The 17,867-nt window shown below is 40.7% G+C and overlaps 2 protein-coding genes across 4 annotated transcripts in view; one reads left to right on the top strand and one right to left on the bottom strand.

The window, feature by feature from the left end:
* Positions 1-5,600, top strand: part of vgll4b (vestigial-like family member 4b) — a 34,382-nt gene extending 28,782 nt beyond the window's left edge. For both annotated transcript variants that reach the window (XM_089009398.1, XM_089009397.1), the window contains 3 exons: positions 2,421-2,682; positions 2,764-2,881; positions 3,911-5,600. In XM_089009398.1, the coding sequence (XP_088865524.1) occupies positions 2,421-2,682; positions 2,764-2,881; positions 3,911-4,173 (643 nt within the window). In that variant the 3' untranslated portion in view covers positions 4,174-5,600. The remainder of the gene's footprint in view (positions 1-2,420; positions 2,683-2,763; positions 2,882-3,910) is intronic.
* atg7 (ATG7 autophagy related 7 homolog (S. cerevisiae)) overlaps positions 5,597-17,867 on the bottom strand; it is a 48,167-nt gene continuing 35,896 nt past the window's right edge. For both annotated transcript variants that reach the window (XM_089009392.1, XM_089009393.1), the window contains exon 19: positions 5,597-9,183. In XM_089009392.1, the coding sequence (XP_088865518.1) occupies positions 9,151-9,183 (33 nt within the window). In that variant the 3' untranslated portion in view covers positions 5,597-9,150. The remainder of the gene's footprint in view (positions 9,184-17,867) is intronic.

The raw sequence follows: 17,867 nt of genomic DNA, 5'->3' as shown, positions 1-17,867 counted from the left end.
TTCAGATTGGGAGAATATGCTTTGTTGTTACACATCCAGTTATGAATATGATTCAAATAGTTCTGAAGAGGAAAGCATACGTGTTTGCAATCGATTAAAGAATTTATTCCGTGCCATTATGAGGCAACATTGAGGGGAGATGTCTCAATGGCACAAAATGGCGACCTCCTGTGGCCACCTCCGTTTCCACAGGCTGATAAATTCCTTATATGTAGCTTGGACGCCCTCTTCTGGTGGCTTTTGGGTGCAACACAAGATCCCCAGACCAAAAAAGTACAGGAAAATACATTGACGTGATGGAAGGACCGCTACAATACGTCTTTTTTTCGGTCAGGGGCGTTCCTTTCGTGACCTCACGTACGGACTCGTCACCAACTCAAAAACAAGACTTCCTAAATATTCAGTGCGAGTCTTAAAACGTAAAATATAGCTATATGCGGTGGAATCTTATTAAAATACGCTCAGTAGAAGTCATTTCAAGCCATTTTACAAATTATGAATTATGGACACAACTTGTCCGGAGACGTCGGTTGTCCTTTAAGACTCTCTTCTTCCATCAGAAAAAATAGTTAATTCCTAAGTTATATGGGTCTGGAGTTATCTGAGCTTGAAATGAGGGCGGCTATGCAAAAGACAAAGGCTACCCACTTGTGGAAGGGAAAAACATTGCCAGAGGTCTAACTAGCGCTTTATCGGCATCCTCCTGCAAGAAAAACCAAAACCCGAACAATTTCTGAAATGGCGTTCCACGTTCTATTTTCAATTCCCGAATAAATTCGGGTATGGCAGTGAATGGGTTAAATGTCCCCAATTGTATTTAAACATGATAGCCTTCAGGTGTAACACACCTTCTCTAGTCATGCTCCATTTTTTTTGTATGATGGACTTGAGAGCCAGAAAATGGCAACCCGATGTTGTGGTTTTGGGAATTTGTGGGTTGTCGCTTGACACGAACTCTGCCAAATCACTCAGGAAGTTTGCAGCAGACGGTGAAAGAACAAGGAAGACAAAGCAAGCGTGGGTGTGGGGGGTAGAACGGGGGCTCTTTGCTCATGTAAGCTTTGGGCACAAACGAAGGAAACAAGTCTTTCTTGTAAGAGAGGACTGGACCATTCACCCAGAGGCCCCCCCCCATTCCCGGCCTCCCCCACATCGCCTTAGCCCTTCCTCTGCCCCCCCCCCCCCCGCCCCCGTCTGTATTCTGGGGCGGTCCATTTATTTGTGGTTTGGATGCTGTTGTGGCGTCCAGATGCTTGAACCAGCAGTCGTGTTGCTTGGTCACATGCCTCTACAAGTATTGGCATTCACACCCAAAAGGCTTTTTTTCCAAATTTTTTTAAGCGTCTTATCTTTTCATCGTTGTGCTTATTGAGCCACGATGTTCTTATTCACTCTTGACATAATGACTGTGGAAATGCCTCAATGGCGCAGTGTCTGCTCCTAAATGAAGAGGTTTTTTTCCCCTCCATGTTCTAGTTTGTCAAAATGTCTAGATTTTTTTTCTCAGGTGTTTTCATGCGAGAAAATAAACGGGGTGGCGGGAGGGAAGTACACCGACTCCTTGATCCCTTTCCTGGGCCTCAAATTGTAGGAGGGAAGTGGAGCTGCAGGAAGGGTGTAATACTCACACACGGAGTGAAGCCAACTGCATTTGACTCACTTAACAACATAATTGCTACCTGTTAAAGTGTGCGCATAACCACTCAACTGCACATCAAACTGGGCGTACGTTTGCAACACCCTCTGCGCTTCGGAAAAGTGCCTCATACACACAATGGTAAAAAAAAAATCATCCCCGTTCCGATGGTACTGCTTCAACCACAGAAACAATATTGTCCTGCAAGTCAGATGTCAGTTGCAACATTTGGATTGGGTTTGCCTTTATTAGTGTCACAGAGGAGAAATTTACATTTCGCAGCAGCAAAGTGATGAAAGGAAGAGGAAAGGAAAGGAAGAAGTAGAAAAACAAAATACAAGAGCTGCTGTAAAGGCAGCCACTCTCGTGGCACCATCTTGAAGTCAAAACAACAACAAAAACTAAATACCAAATAATGAAGCAGTTCTATATGAAAGAGGAGATTATCAATGCGTCCTTTTCACCAGTGGATCGAAGGACATCACGATGAAATGTACATGTCTGCTACAAGCTCAATGTTGAAAGCAAACACAAAGCTGTAGCATCCATTGACAAAAAGAGATTGTCTCACATTTCCTGTCCCACGTGAATCCGCTTCAATTCCAAGCCGCGGGAGTCATTATAATCCAATCCAATGTGTGTTTTGTTTTGTTTGCATATTTAATCATTGAAACATGTGAACTGCTCTTTGTGCTGAGTCTCTACAGACACGAGAAACATAAAGTAACTAAATTTTGAATGTTAATTTTGGAAGTTACCCAACATTGGTATTTTCCACCCTCAGGAAACCTCATGGAGACTATCGCAGCTCCTCTAAAGACCAGAGCCGGAGTCCCATGGAGCGCATGGTGCTGCCCGGCGCTCTTGGCGTCCACGGCAACCACCTGTACGGCCACGCCCACCTCTCACACCATCACCACCTGGCCAGTTTAGCTGCCATGGACCAACCGCTGGCGCTCACCAAAAGCAGCAGCATGGCGGAACGAAGCAGCGTGGCGACACTGGTCGCCGTGCCGCACGTGGTGGGCGTCGCCGAACGCCAGCAGGTGAGCGTCGATGGTGCGGTTGTTGTGTTTTTGTCTTTGACAAGCGGCGAGGGAAAAATGTTGTTGTTCATCTCCTTTTAGAATCGGCCATCGGTGATCACATGCGCACCGGCTAACAACCGCAACTGCAACCTGTCACACTGCCCGCTTTCTCACAATGGCTGCTCAAGCCTCACTAATAACTACAGGAGAGCCCACAGTGAGTCCAAACACACACACAGTGATACCTTGGTTTACGGACGCTTTAGCTAACGAACTTTTCGCCTTATGAACGTTAAATTTGTGAGAATATAATCTTGGCATATGAACTATTTTTCGGGAAACACACGCAGTGCCACAATGAGTGATGTGTCGTTCGCGACAGCCGGATTTTTTTCCCTCTATTCCCCGCCCCCCAGTCTTCGGTGAAAGCCACACGTGATTGGTCAAGATCCGTGGTAGACGAGGGAGAGGACAGACGCAGCAAGACACACGCCGCAGTGAGCGGGGGGAGGAGTAACAGAAACACACGCACACACGAAAGGGAAGCGACAGAGCTTGAAACAAAAACAACAAAAGTGAAAAAAAAAACAAGAGTGAAATGGTGAGAAAACAGTGAAATTTGGACTCGTTTCAACATTATTGATAGTTCAAAGGCAGTGTAGACTGCAAGGTTAAAATATCCCATCGATCAGGCTCCACAAATAACCTGCATAAGCCATTTGTACAATTTGAAGAGAACATACAAGCAAGGGAACCAGCTATTAATTAAGTTTCTATTGTCTGCCTCCATCTGTTGCTGTTGCAATATCACAACTTCTAAGATGTACAACCCAGAGCTCCTTGAGACACTTTATGCAAAAAAACTATCTATTCCATCAAGCCATCCACGACCATCACAAAGGTAAATAAAACAACTTTATTATACAGTTTATTTATTTAATTACAATACTAGAGCACATTTATTATACATAAAATAAGGTATATTGTGTGTAGTTTTAAGACTTATTCAGTTGAAAATAATGTTTTATGGCGACCTGGGAACGGATTATTCTCACTTTAATGGTTTCCTTTGGGAAATTAATGTTTGGAATACACACTTTTCACCTTACACACACTTTCTGGGAACCAATTAAGTTCGTCAGCCAAGGTATCACTGTATTAGCACAATTTACAAAATAAAATCAAATAAAAGTACTTATGGCTTTGAAAGGCTGACATGTAGTTTTGGTTTGCACCTCCCTCACAGCTAACACGGCGTGCGACCCCGTCATCGAAGAGCACTTCCGCCGCAGCCTGGGCAAAAACTACAAGGAGCCCGAAGCGACGGCGCCGGCCACCAACTCCGTATCCATCACCGGCTCGGTGGACGACCACTTTGCCAAGGCGCTGGGCGAGACCTGGCTGCAGATCAAGAACAAAAGCAACCCGTCGTCGTCCGCCAGCAGTCCTAACTCGTCGCCCGACAGCCGCATGATCAACCACAACCACTCCCCTTCTCTGGTGTCTTGAAGCGGGCGAGAAGGGGATTTCCAAAAGTGACTGGTCCCCGACAACTTAGCCTGCTGGTCTGCTTAACACAAATACACCACCGCTGAGGAGCAATAAGGAACTGATGAGGAACTTGAACGCGGCGCCCAATCGAGCCTTGTGTCATTTGTACATAAAAACTGTTTTTTTCTTGCAGTTGTTTTATTTTTATTTTTTGGTTTAAATATATTTGTTTTTTGTCTATCTAAAAGACACAAATACGATCCCAACGAAACCTCGAGCCCCTTTCACACTGCGCGTCAAAGCCTCGCCGGCCGCTCTAAAAGATCCCAAATGACATGTTTGATGGAAGAGCTACAATACAGGTGTGACCTTTGACACATGCCCTTTGGATAGGGCTCTGGGCCTAGAATAGGGTTTCAAATTTGACATTCAAAATTGTGATTGATTGGCCATTCGTTTAATTTATTCATGAATAAGAAATATGGTAGCTTAATATACAGGTGTTTGTCTTATGAGACCTAAAAAGAACAGCAAATGAATAATCAATGTGCATTTAAAGGACAACCGACGCCTCTGGACAAGTTGTGTCCATAATTAGTAAAATCACTTCAAATGACTTCTACTGAGCGCATTTTACAAAGATTCCACATGTAGCTATATTTTACGTTTTAAGACTCGCACTGAATATTCAGGAAGTCTTGGTTTCGATTTGATGACGATGCCTGACCTGACGTCACGTCAGGAACGCACGCCCTTGACCAAAAAAAGCAACAAACAATGCATTTTGGGTACTTTATTTGGTCTGAAAACTTCGTGTTGATCCTTGTTGATGGCGAAATTAGAAGGAAAACACATAAATAACGCGATGGTGAATCGTTGTGTGTTGCACCAAGACTACTATTTGATACTAGTTGACACAAATTCCCAGCAGACAAATCAGCCCATTTCCAATGGAGCTTGGGCGACATCTTGTGTGCCATCTTGTGCATTTTCTGTTCTGCACTTTAACTCATTTTGATTGGTGTTTTGCATTTGCATCAGTCTGCGTGTTTTGGGTATTTTAGATGCTATAAAAACGTTTTTCTGATGTCAGTTAGGAAACAAAAAAAATGGTGTCGGTTGTGCTTTAAAGACATGGAAGAACGTTTGGCTCTTTAACAATAATTTGTATTGTTTTAGTATTTGTTTAATTTCAGTTACAGTTCTCGGTTCAAGACTGTGTGTGGATTTTTTTTTAAATTGTAGTCATACTTCCAAATTCTTTTTTTACATTAAAGATTAGATGTTAAATCTGGTCTTTGTTTAGTTTCATGATGCCACTGCTAAAACTCCAAGTTAGGATTTCAACGCACTGATAAGGTTCAACATTTCAGATAGAGATTACAATTCTGGTTTGGGATTTTTTTTTATTATTGTTATTTTTTTTTTGGGGGGGGGGGGGGGGGGGGGGGCTGATTTCATGGTTCGTGTTTCCAAGACGAGGTTTCACTTTTGGTCTTCAAGCCTCTCCTAAGTGTAAGTGCCGGTGCAAACAAAGCAGTGTGAAAGTGTCTGGGTTTCTCCCGGCTCGTTTGCTTCCCTCAAACGAGCGAAAGACGATGACGCGCTAAAGCTAACCGTAAAGAACGAAAAGCTGATGATGTCAGATGTGACGGCGCCTTAAAAAAAAAAAAAAGCTCTTCAATTCGACTCAGTCAAGTTTGAAAGGGCAAACAAATGTTTTTAACAAATGCATGTGTTTTTATTTTGAATAGCTGGTATCTATTAGTTAGCATTTCAACATTTTTTAATTAGCCTTTTTCTTTTCCTGGATGTTATTTCGTAACACGCGTTAGACAATATACACTCACTGCTGGATCAGTTGTACTCCATGTTGTTAAATCGTTGATGTTACTATACTGTGTGTTTTTCTTGGTTTTCTTTTCTTCTTTTTATTGTGTGCTAGCAAATATCTCGAGCTAGCGGACAGGCTCTGCTAAACAAAACTGAAAAACGTGAGCGCTAATGTTGTGCCATCAGTGGGTGCTTCTGCATGCATCTTTGGAACATGCCATACTTGTAAAGCGCTTGCCAAGCAGCACGGTTCATTTGGTACGGTATTAAGTCTTGAGTATTCGTTAGAAACTACCATATTGTCTGCACTGTAAGGCACACTAGCTAGCTAACTCACTTTCTATCTTTTTGAGTTACTTCCGGGTTGAGTGAACGCTAGCGCGTTTGGCTGCCGCTGCTCACCCACAGAAAAAAGTGATCCTGTGACTTTAAAGTGACCTTGAGAGTTTTGAAAGGCACTTATAAATTTAATGTATTATTATTATTATTATTATGCGGTGCACCTGATGTATGGAAAAGCTTTTAAATATGTCATTTGTTGAAAGTGCGCCTTATATTGCAGAAAATACGGTACTTTTTGGATTATCTCATTTGATCAATTTAGATTTTAGCCTTGGTTAAGGTGTTGAATTTGGGATTTCAAATTAAGATTGGGTTTTAAAATGGGATGTAAACTCAGTCGTGGGAAAAGCATCAAGCAATAATTCAAATTCCAAACAGCCTCTCAAAGTAGGATTTCAAGCCTTAGCTACAGTTGCTGGCCAGCTTTTGGGGTTTAAGCAACAGTTTTGTTTCTTGGTTACTTTCATTTAACTTTGGGTTCGAAATCAGGCTTATTTTAAAATAACGGCAGTTTTGTAAGAATTTGGGTGTCAAATAAGGGTTTGAAGCAGTCCAATGTTTTGATTTTTGTGTGTACAGTAACACTAGGGGCGGAGTTACAAAGCAGTCCATTGATTGGTTGATGTTTGGGAACAGGAAGAACACAAAATGGCTTCTCCTTCCCATTGCTCTCGTCATTTCTCTTTTCTGATGACATTTGAGAAAGGCTTCCATACTGAACTGGGCCACTTTGTAGAAATGTTCCCAACGTGGAGCGCCTGTCACACGTTCCATTCTTCATGCATGACATAAAGAGGACTACAACTAAAATGGCGGCCATTGTTTGTAGAAGCTGAGCTTCTGTTCACTCTGAAACGTAATATTAACGCTTTGCGTAACCTATTTCACAGCCACGCTCTCGTTTTAGCTGCCTGTCTGCTACAACACACACACTGTAAGAAAGTTGACTTTTAAAAAAAAATCATAAGACCATCACTACGCTGTGCGTAACGGATGTACAGAGAAAACAAATCGTATTTTTCAAGGAACAATAATTTGTTAATGATATGTAGCTATTTAATTGGTGTTTTTTTCTTCCTGTCATATAATCCTTTTTTTCTTCATGTTGAAAAAGTTGATCTTTTTTTGTTGTCTTGGAAAAAGGTTCAAGTGCAGGAACACACAAAAAAAAAAAAGAAATGAAAAACCACTGGACTGTCAGTGACAATCGCTACATTCGGTAAATATTTAAGAAAGTAAAACAAACGCTTGGCTCAAGAAAGTCCGGTGACTTTGCAATCATCCAAGTACCCTTCCCTACCCCCCAATCATTTGTCAAACAAATGCATTTTTTTAACAAAGTGGGCGATGCGGTGACCAATCACATATTTTGGGGTTTGCCCACCCCCTCTTTGTTCAATAGCAAGTACCTAGTGCTCGGATCACCCTCAAATGTAAAGCAAAAAAAAAAAAAAAAAACGGTTTGTGGCTCTGTCTCCTACTGAAAAGGTTTTGGCAGGCCACCCTTTTTATTTGTACGTAAAGTAGCCTCGATGAACAATAAAGTGCTTTTAAATCACTGCCTGATTGACTGTGTGCTACTTTGTCCATGTGATGTTCCCTTTGAACAAAAAAAAAACACCTCAACACATAAGTTTTGCTCCAATATTTAGTTCCGTTCACACTGATTAAACTTAGCACAATTAAATGACATTCAATTCAAGACATTTTACAAATGGGGAATGAATACAGAAATTGCAATACAGTAAAGTCTCGTTATATCGATATCGGTTATATCGATAGTACCGCTTATTACGATACTATTTCTATGAATGCAAGGAGAAAATTACATGCGCGCAGGGTCGGATATATCGATAGTCCGGTTATATCGATATTTTTTCGGACTCCCGAGAATATCGATATAACGAGACTTTACTGTATTTGTTATATCACACATAAAAATAATGCCGTGATTGATTGACACAGGGGTGTCAAACTCATTTGACATGGTGGGCTACATATGACCTCGGTCGAAATGATAACATACATGCTGCAAATAAGCTAAATATTACGTCTTTCATGAGTTTTGGTGTATTCTGCGAAGGTATTCCTTGTCAGTATTAGCATTAGCGTGTGGCTTGTCGGGACATACAAGTTCAGCTGCCTTCAACATGCATCGTTTAACAAAGTCACCGTCGGAATACGGCTTTGACGCTAATGCTATTTGGCTAGTAATTAGATAGCTGGCTTTTACTGCTGCTTCACTGACTTCTCGGTTCTGGATGAAAGTTGACTGCTGTTTCCTCAGACCCGCGAGCAATTCTTCCAACTTTATGGATTGCTGCAGTCATATTTTTTTTTTGCTGTGATGAGTCTTTCATTTTGGCTAATGATGGTGTTAAAATCGCGGTTGAAAAAAAAAACACCGCTGTTTTCTTCTACGTTGATCGAAACAGCATCCTAGTGGACAATCCTCAAATTGCACTTGATTAAAATCGTTTGTGCATTTGTTTCCACTTTTAAATTATCCTGCGGGCCTGAATAAACCTGCTTGGGGGCAGATTCGGGCCCGTGGGCCATATGTTTGACACCCCTGGATTAACATATTGGTTACTGATGACTCCACATAATGTTTTGCAAAAAAAAAAAGTGTAAATATCATAGATTCACTCATAATACATGACAATATGCATCCAAAGTGAAAATAAAAATAAAAACACTTGTTGGAAGATGAGTGTTTTGGTCTTTCCACCTCGTCACGGGTCTTCCGAGTTGAGTGATCGTGGCTCAAACAGACATGATAGCTTGCAACATTCCAATTCTCTGAAGATTTTTGGTTGCTTAAATGCTCTCGTCATCGCTCATATCCCAAATCTGTAAAACACAACACGATGCATATTAGGAATACAGTATATAGAGTATAGCTAGCTAGCTAGCTAGCACGGGGTTAACTACATAGCTAACGAGCTAGCTAGTGGTTAACTAGCTAGCTAGTGGGAGTTTAACTAGCTAGCTAACTAGATAGCTAGTGGTTAACTAGCTAGCTAGTGGGAGTTTAACTAGCTAGCTAATTAGATAGCTAGCTAGGTGGATAGCTAGATAGATAAATAGCTGCATTCAAACTTAAATTTGGTGTTTGAACCCCTCCATTCATGAATTGAGAAGTTGTGTAATTGGTCTACGTCTTAAAATAATAAACAAAGTCTCGCTCCTCTTTTGTGATTACGTGTAAACAAACCATCAAGCCAAGTATTATCCCAACTTGTTTACTTGGAATTCTATCTTCATCTTAGCTGTCATATCTTACAAAGAAAAAGTTAGCTATTTCTCCAAAATTTGAGATTCTCCCTCTCCAAACAATATAATACATCACGATTTACTGTATATAGCGCTAACAACAGCTTTAAAGGACAACCGACGCCTGCGGACAAGTTTTGTCCATAATTTGTAAAATCACTTCAAATGACTTCTATTGAGCGTATTTTACAAATTTCTACCGCATATAGCTATATTTTACGTTATATATAGACTCGCGCTGAATATTCAGGAAGTCTTGTTTTTGAGTTAGTGACGATGCCTACCATGACGTCATGGTAGGTATTGTCACTGACCGAGAAAGCAACACACAATGCATTTTGGGTACTTTGTTTGGTCTGAAAGCTTTGTGTTGATCCTTGTCATTTTGAAGTAGTTTTGGGACACTTTAATTCATTTTTAGTGGTGTTTTTCATTTGACTAAAAATATCAGCCTGCCTATTTTGGGTATTTTAGATGCTCTAAAACGTTTTTCTGGTGTCAGTTAGGAAACAAAAAAATGGTGTCTGTCGTCTTTTAAGAAACAAACAAAAAAAACACAACACTCAGATCACACTCCTATGACTTTTTTTTGGGCTTATTTTTAGTTTGTGCTAGCGCACAAACTAAAAAGACTATATTTTAAACATGTGTTTCGAAACCCCAGCAAAATGGAGGATCCTTTTGTGTTCGACTTCAGAGGGTTCCACTGTAATTACAAGCATGACTGAAGCCTTTATTATCAGGAGGTGGCATCAACATGTGACGTGCACGCATCCCCACACACGCACACACATACATGCTCAAGCCCCTTGGCAGCACTGTGTCGGTAAACAAAAGTGGTCTTTTGGCAGCGTTGGATTTTTCACATTCCCAGCTCGGGAAGACGTAATTCACATACCTCTAACAGTGCCTGGAATGTTACACACACACACACACACACACACACACACACACACACACACACACACACACACGCACACGCACACGCACACGCACACACACACACACACACACACACATTCGACACATCCACGCAGCATTCCTTGGAAAGTGCTGCTTTCAAACCTTGCAGCTGAGGCCTGGATTCCAGTACGAACCTCAGTGGGGGAATCACCATTCAACTTTGTCGTCATGCCGACGCAAAAGCCTCATTCCATGCATTTTATCACTGATATATTTTTTTACTATGTTCGTTCAAACACACACGTCACATAACCTTATGCAAATCCACTTTTTTATTTGAATTATTTGTACTGTGTGTATTTTAAGGGCTCCTATCTGTCAACCTTGGTGAATAGCTGCCCTTGTAAATGATCACAATTCCTGTATAAAAATTGTAGTATGCCATACATTATTTGAAATTATTAAAACAAAACGCTAACACAAGTGGAAATGCAGACAGCTAGCTTACCGTGCACGTTGTGCTTTTATCAATCCAACTGTATTCAGCGATGAAAATAAATATATATATATATATATATATATCGATATAACGAGACTTTACTGTATATATATATATATATATATATATATATATATATATATATATATATATATATATATATATATATATATACATATATATCACTATATATCACACACACACACACACACACACACACACACACACACACACACACACACACACACACACACACACACACACACACACACACACACACACACACACACACACACACACACACACACACACACACACACACACACACACACACGCACACGCACACACACACACAGTAAAGTCTCGTTATATCGATAGTACTGCTTCAGGTTAAGCTGTTGTTAAAGCGCTATATATGTAACACTCGAGACAACTGCTTTGTGGGCCTCCCTTCTGAGAATGAAGGACTCGGACCAATGTGGTTTTTGGTGTGCGGGTTTGGCTGATGCATTTTCTCCTCACAGTGCGGAGAATGAGGACAAATTCATATCAAAGAATAACATTTGTGCTGGCCAGCCAGCATCAAAAGGATGGTAGGCGAAGAGCTCTTTGAAAGGCAGTGAGCCCTCTCAGGGCACCCGCCAAGCCGCGCTCGTATGTTCGTGTGTTTGTGTGTGTGTGTTCTGAACCAAATCAAAATGCAGTGGAAGTGGGTTAACCGGGGGGAGCTTGTCTTATGTAACATCAATAGGTGAAGCCAACAAGTTGAGTGAGGCGGAATATGTTAACAAATGAGTGTGAAATGATTTGCAAACTATGAGTTGTTGAACACTGAAATGTATCTCGTTTTTGAATACAGTGATACCTCAGTTTATGAACTTCATTGGTTCCCAGAAAGTGTGTGTAAGGCAAAAAGTTTGTCTGCCAAACATTTATTTCCCATAAGAAATAATTAAAGATGAGAATAATCCGTTCCCAGGTCCGCATAAAACATAATTTCCTACTAAATAAGCCATAAAACGACACGAAAGATACCTTATTTTATGCATAATAAACGTGTTATTGGATTGTAATTAAAGAAGTAAACAGTACAGTATAATAAAGTTGTTTTATTTACCTTTGTGATAGTCTTTGATGTAGTTGCCTCTTGATGATATCTGAGTGAAGATGCCGTGCTTTCTCGGTGATAATACCCTCAGTGAGGGTCCCTCACTCACGCGGCCCCGTGCTAGCTGCTTTTTGTTAATCCAAATCAAGATACATTTTTCGACCTCTTCTATTGCCTGAAACCGTTGCTTAGACAACACAGAAACGCCCTTAGCCACACGTAGCAATGGTCGACTTAGCATACTGGTACTGTGACGCTAAGTCACACAAAGGCACACCACGTTCGGGGTTTTCGACGATCTCCTTCTTCTGCTCTACGGTAATTTTCTTTTGTGGCCTCTTCGGCTTAACACTAGCCTGTGGTAGGGTCTTTTTCGGTCCCATAATTGCAAAAGTACTCCACTAGTCCGCCAGCCACCGTGGCGCTGTGTGGTTTGGTTCATCCACCGAAAACTAGTTTGTATGCCAAGACGAATTTAATGTTCGTAAGGTGAAAAGTTCGTGAGCTAAAGCGTTCGTAAGCTGAGGTATCACTGTATATCAATATGGGCTTCTCCGCCCTACCTATTCCATGTTTGTTCTGTTTGACCACAAATATCTGAATAGGTCGTGGGAAAACTGCTACAAGGAAAATAGAAAAAAAAACTGGCTAAAATGCTACTCTTTGTTTGAGAAAACCGTACGACTGAGGCAACAGAGATCATCATGTCACTTTACTAGCCAACTAGATAACAAATTGCTGGTTGAGTACTTTTTGTGTAAGCTACCTACCTAACACGCTAGCTAGCTAGCTAAATAAAATCAGCGCTACACAGTTTAGTTTAATCATCATTTTATTTATGGTTTTATTGTTCTGGTGTTTATTGTTTTTTCAATTGTAACGTGCCATTGGGTGTTTTGAAAGGCGCTTGTAAATTGAATGTATTATTGTTATTGTTAAATAAGTTTGTTAGCTAAAAAAAAGCAGGCAAACACATTAAAATCATCTAGCATCTTGAATGTCATTCACGAAATACAAAATTAATCTAACTCGTAGAAGAAATTAAAGTTGTAAATTGAGGTAACGCACCATATGAGAAAGCCATATCAATCAAACATAAAAATATACACGCGCACACACATTATGGCACTCACAGAAAAGACATTGGCCGTGCTACAATTGAGCGGCCATTTTATTGCTTATCGCTGCTCTCTGCTAAAGATGCATGTAATGTGGCCGTGTTTGCCATCAGCTGTGCGGCTGCTGATATCCCAGCATTCTTAATCCCGAGATGGGATCGAACGCATGACCCAATTAGCCGGAAGCTCCCGTCGTGACCACTTGCGGCCAAATCGACACGGTCCTTGAAACAAATACGACGCCTGGAAACACTGCGTTAGTCGTCGTCATGTCGTAATTTGCGTTTATTATTATGATTAGAAAATATCAGTTTTCATGCAGGTCATAGAATACTATTTTGTTGTATTTATCAGCCACACCTTAATTCAGGGATGCATCTGGGAAATAGTGTCTGAAAAGGGGGCCAAAATTTAAAATTGATAGGCCCGATTTCGTCTCCGTCCCTCTCTCACCCCTCACACCACAGTCTCGTCACCTCCCGTATCGATTATTGTAACTCACTTCTTTTCGGGGTCAATCAAAAATGTCTCCATAAACTTCATAAAACCCCCTCCTTTCACCACATCACTCCTGTCCTCCAGCAGCTCCATTGGCTCCCTGTTAAATTTCGTATTGATTTCAAGATACTCTTGTTTACATTTAAAGCCATCCATAACCTTGCCCCCCCCCCCCCCCCCAATCTGTCTGACCTACTTCAAATCTCCGTTCCCTCTGAGGCCCTCAGATCCTCACTCCACCTCTATATGCCCTCTGCCCGTCTCACCGCGACGGGGTGCAGAGCTTTCAGCCGCTCACATCCCAAACTCTGGAACTCACTTCTACCCAACATCCGTAACATTGACTCTCTTCCTACTTTGAAATCTCACCTCAAAACCCACCTGTTTAAACTTGCTTTCATGGTCTAGTTTAATCTGCTGTTTTATTAGTTATTGTTTTATTCATGATTGTATTGTTTTATGTATTGTTATTATTGTAAAGTGTCCTTGTGTGTTCAGAAAGTCGCTTGTAATATAAATGTATTATTATTATTATTATTTAACTAAATTGCCAAAGTATGCAAAACTGATCGAAATAAAATACATTCATTGGAGCATATTTCTAAATTGCAAATGAAAAACCATAATCTGACCAACATCTATTTTTCTAATATAGCAACAGCTATCTATATATATATATATATTTTGCCTCGGTCCGTTTTAAAGAGTTCTCGCTGAGTTCAACGCAGCTTGCGCACATATTTGGGTCAAGCATAAGTATTTGTCACTTGCATTCTCAACATAGTTGCGCCTGTTATTCATTTGTTCATCTACATTTAGCTTGTAGTGGATGTGCACATTCCACCATGGCGTCCTTGATCCACTGCTGAAAAGGATGCTTTGATCATCTCCTCTTTCATCTAGAACCGCTTGATGTCACAAAGAGGATACAGCAAGTTCTTATCCCGTGACTATAAAGTGTCCTTGAGAGTTTTGAAAGGCGCTTAGAAATTAAATTTATTATTTTTATTTTATTATTATTATTATTCATAAAGCATCATATTTGACATTTTGTTGTTCTTGGATTATGTTTGGCCTTGTCTGTTTTTCAAGACCTTTTCAAGGGAAGATTTGATTATTTTTCCAAACTGACTTTTTAATTCCTTTATTTATATCGATGAAAAGGTTTCTTTAACCTGTACGTTTCGCTCCTCATCCGAAAAGCTTCGTCAGCGAACAAAAATTGTGCCGGTAAAGCTAGTTTGCTGACAAAGCTTTTCGGATGAGAAGTGAAACGTCCGACGCCTTTAAAGAAGTACAGATGACAGTTAAAGAAACCTTTTCATCGATGGACCACTACTGTACGACTGAAAGCTTACACAGAAGATGTTTCATTTATATTATCTTTAAAAACTTATCAGATTTAACAGTCAACAAAAAATAATTAGACCAAATCCACCAAAAAATGAGATTTTGTAGGGTGATTTGAACTCTTCAAATTTTGAGTGAATGCTTATATTCAAGCACATGTGGAAAGAGTACTGATTCAAGCAAATGGCGGTAGTAATTGGATTTACTTCTTCAATGAAACAGCATCATCAGAAGCAGGAAATCCATTCATTTTTTTTTTTTTTATCTGGACTTTGGACCGACAGCAGCTGGGTCTGAGACCACTGGCGGTGAATCGAACCGTTGACATCTGCACGAAGGTCTACCACCACAATACTTCCAGTATGAAAAAAAAATCCACTTTAGCGCAATGAAAACCAACAGCAATGTTTACAGTAAGTAGATTTAGCTTAGATGCTGGCGGGCTCCCAGTCGGCGCTCGACTCTCCTATACAATTGCTGATGGGTTCGGCCATTAAACACACATCTGCTTTATATATTAAAAGTGACACCAAAGCATAAAGTTGAGCTTTCATCATCTGGGCTGACTCCGTGTAAAATGCAATTAGTGGGCCACACACACACTGATGTGGTTTGCGCTGCTTACCAAGAAAGAAAGAGGAGGACTTTCAAGTAGATTTGGAGGGGGGGGGGGGGGGTGACGGAAAGCCAACAGAGATGACAGCGGCCTTTTCTGTTTAATTGACATGTTTGAAATGCTGCAGGCTAGAAAAAATATGAGTGGCTGCGTATCGATTTTGGCGAGAATAACGCAGAATAGGCGGTCAGACCTATGTCAAAACTTAAAGGACAAGTGACACCATTTTTTGTTTCCTAACTGACATCAGAAAAACGTTTTCGAGCATCTAAAATACCCAAAACTGGTTGATATTTTCAGTCAAATGAAATACACCAATAAAACTGCTACAAAATGACCTCAGAAATGGCGAGTTTCAGAAGGTCCAGCCCCCTTGTTCGTGGCGTCACGCCAGGATACTTAGATTCGGAGAAGATGCTTTCTTGTTCTTCATTCAGTTATGAATATGATTCAAATAGTTCTGAAGAGCAAAGCATAACTGTTTGCAATCGATTAAAGAAGTCCTTCCGTATCAGTTAGAGCCATCTGGACTCCAATGTAGCGTCCCAGAAAATCAGTGACGTGCGGTGAGGTTCATGGCTGGTGAGGCACTGACGTCATCAATGACGTCACCGCTCGTCTCTACTTAGTATTTGAACGGTAAATTCAGCGATTTTGAAAAAAATCCTAAAACGGTGAAGTTAAATGGACAAGAACTTTAAAGTACAAATCACTAAATACATCTAACTGTTTAATTTATTTTTTCATTTGATATTTCCATGACAGCTTTCCATGATGACAGGTGAGGCACTGCCTCACCTGCCTCCACTGACTGCACGTCACTGCAGAAAATGCACAATATGGCGCCCAAGCTCCGTTGGAAATGGGCTGATTTGTCTGCTGGGAATTTGTGTCAACTTCTGTATAGTGTCACCGCAATTGGTAGTGTTTGTGCAACACACAACGATTCAACATTGCGTTATTTATGTGTTTTTCCTTCTAATTTCGCCATCAAGACGGATCAACACGATGTTTTCAGACCAAACAAAGTACCCAAAATGCATTGTGTGTTGCTTTCTCGGTCAGGGGCGTTCCTGACGTGACGTCACATCAGGAATCGTCATCGACTCGAAAATAAGACTACCTGAATATTCAGCGGGAGTCTTAAAACGTAAAATATAGCTATATGCCGTGGAATCTTTGTAAAATGCGCTCAGTAGAAGTCATTTGAAGTGATTTAACAAATTATGGACACAACTTGTCCGGAGATGTTGGTTGTCCTTTAATAGGCAATTTACAAGTTCAACAATGATGCTTACGAAAATTCTTGTAAATTGTTGTAAGAACACTTTTTTTTTCCCGGTGTGATTGTTCCGACTGACCACATAAACGTCAATTCCCGAAAGGAGCACTTGCCCATTTCCACCATTGATTGTTCCCGGCTTCGATACACCTCTAACAAGGGGGTGGGGGGAGGCTGGAGGAAGTGCATGACTCCCATCGCAGGGACAGGAAGAGGAAAAGATGGGTGTGGAGAGAGGAAGAGGTGGGACCAAAGAATATCATGACCACCGGGGGTTAAACCGTGAGAGTCACTCTGTGTTATTTCATCCACTCCCTCCTAATCATCCACTGACCTCTAAAAACTCCAGTTAAAAAAAACAAAAACATTTTTCTCATGGAAATGATTTCCAAAATTGGAAACGTTGGTGCCAACATTCACAAAGCAGCGGCCTCCATTGCTGGTATCAGTGTGTATGTAGTATTGGAGTATGTTTTAATTTTTCAATTGAGAGTGACTGTTCCGATGCAAAGTTTCGGCCTTCCAAATTTTAAGCTTCTGCTTTCATGCTGTGCTATGGCAGAGATCAGCTGGGATGCATTTGTGCTTCTTTAACTCATTCTATAGAAATCAAGATGTAATGTATTGTATTGTATTGTGTGCAAAAATTTTTGTTTTTGTCATTGACCCACGGAATATTGAGTTTTAGGACTACATAAACATTCAATGCAGCGTAAGAAACCTTAGACTCTCTTCTTTCATCAGAAAAAAAAGTTAATTCCTATATGGGTTATATGGGTCTGGAGTTATATGAGTTTGAAATGGGGGTGGCTGTCCAAAATACAATGCAATACACACATATTGGTTTATCGAGCGCTTTAACAACAGCTGAAGCTGGAACAAAGTGC

This window comes from Hippocampus bargibanti, linkage group LG12 (assembly GCF_051943395.1).
Source record: "Hippocampus bargibanti isolate YZ-2025 linkage group LG12, ASM5194339v1, whole genome shotgun sequence".
In the NCBI taxonomy this organism is placed as follows: domain Eukaryota; kingdom Metazoa; phylum Chordata; class Actinopteri; order Syngnathiformes; family Syngnathidae; genus Hippocampus; species Hippocampus bargibanti.
The sequence above is the reverse complement of the archived record's forward strand: the minus strand, read 5'-3'. Positions and strand labels throughout refer to the sequence as shown.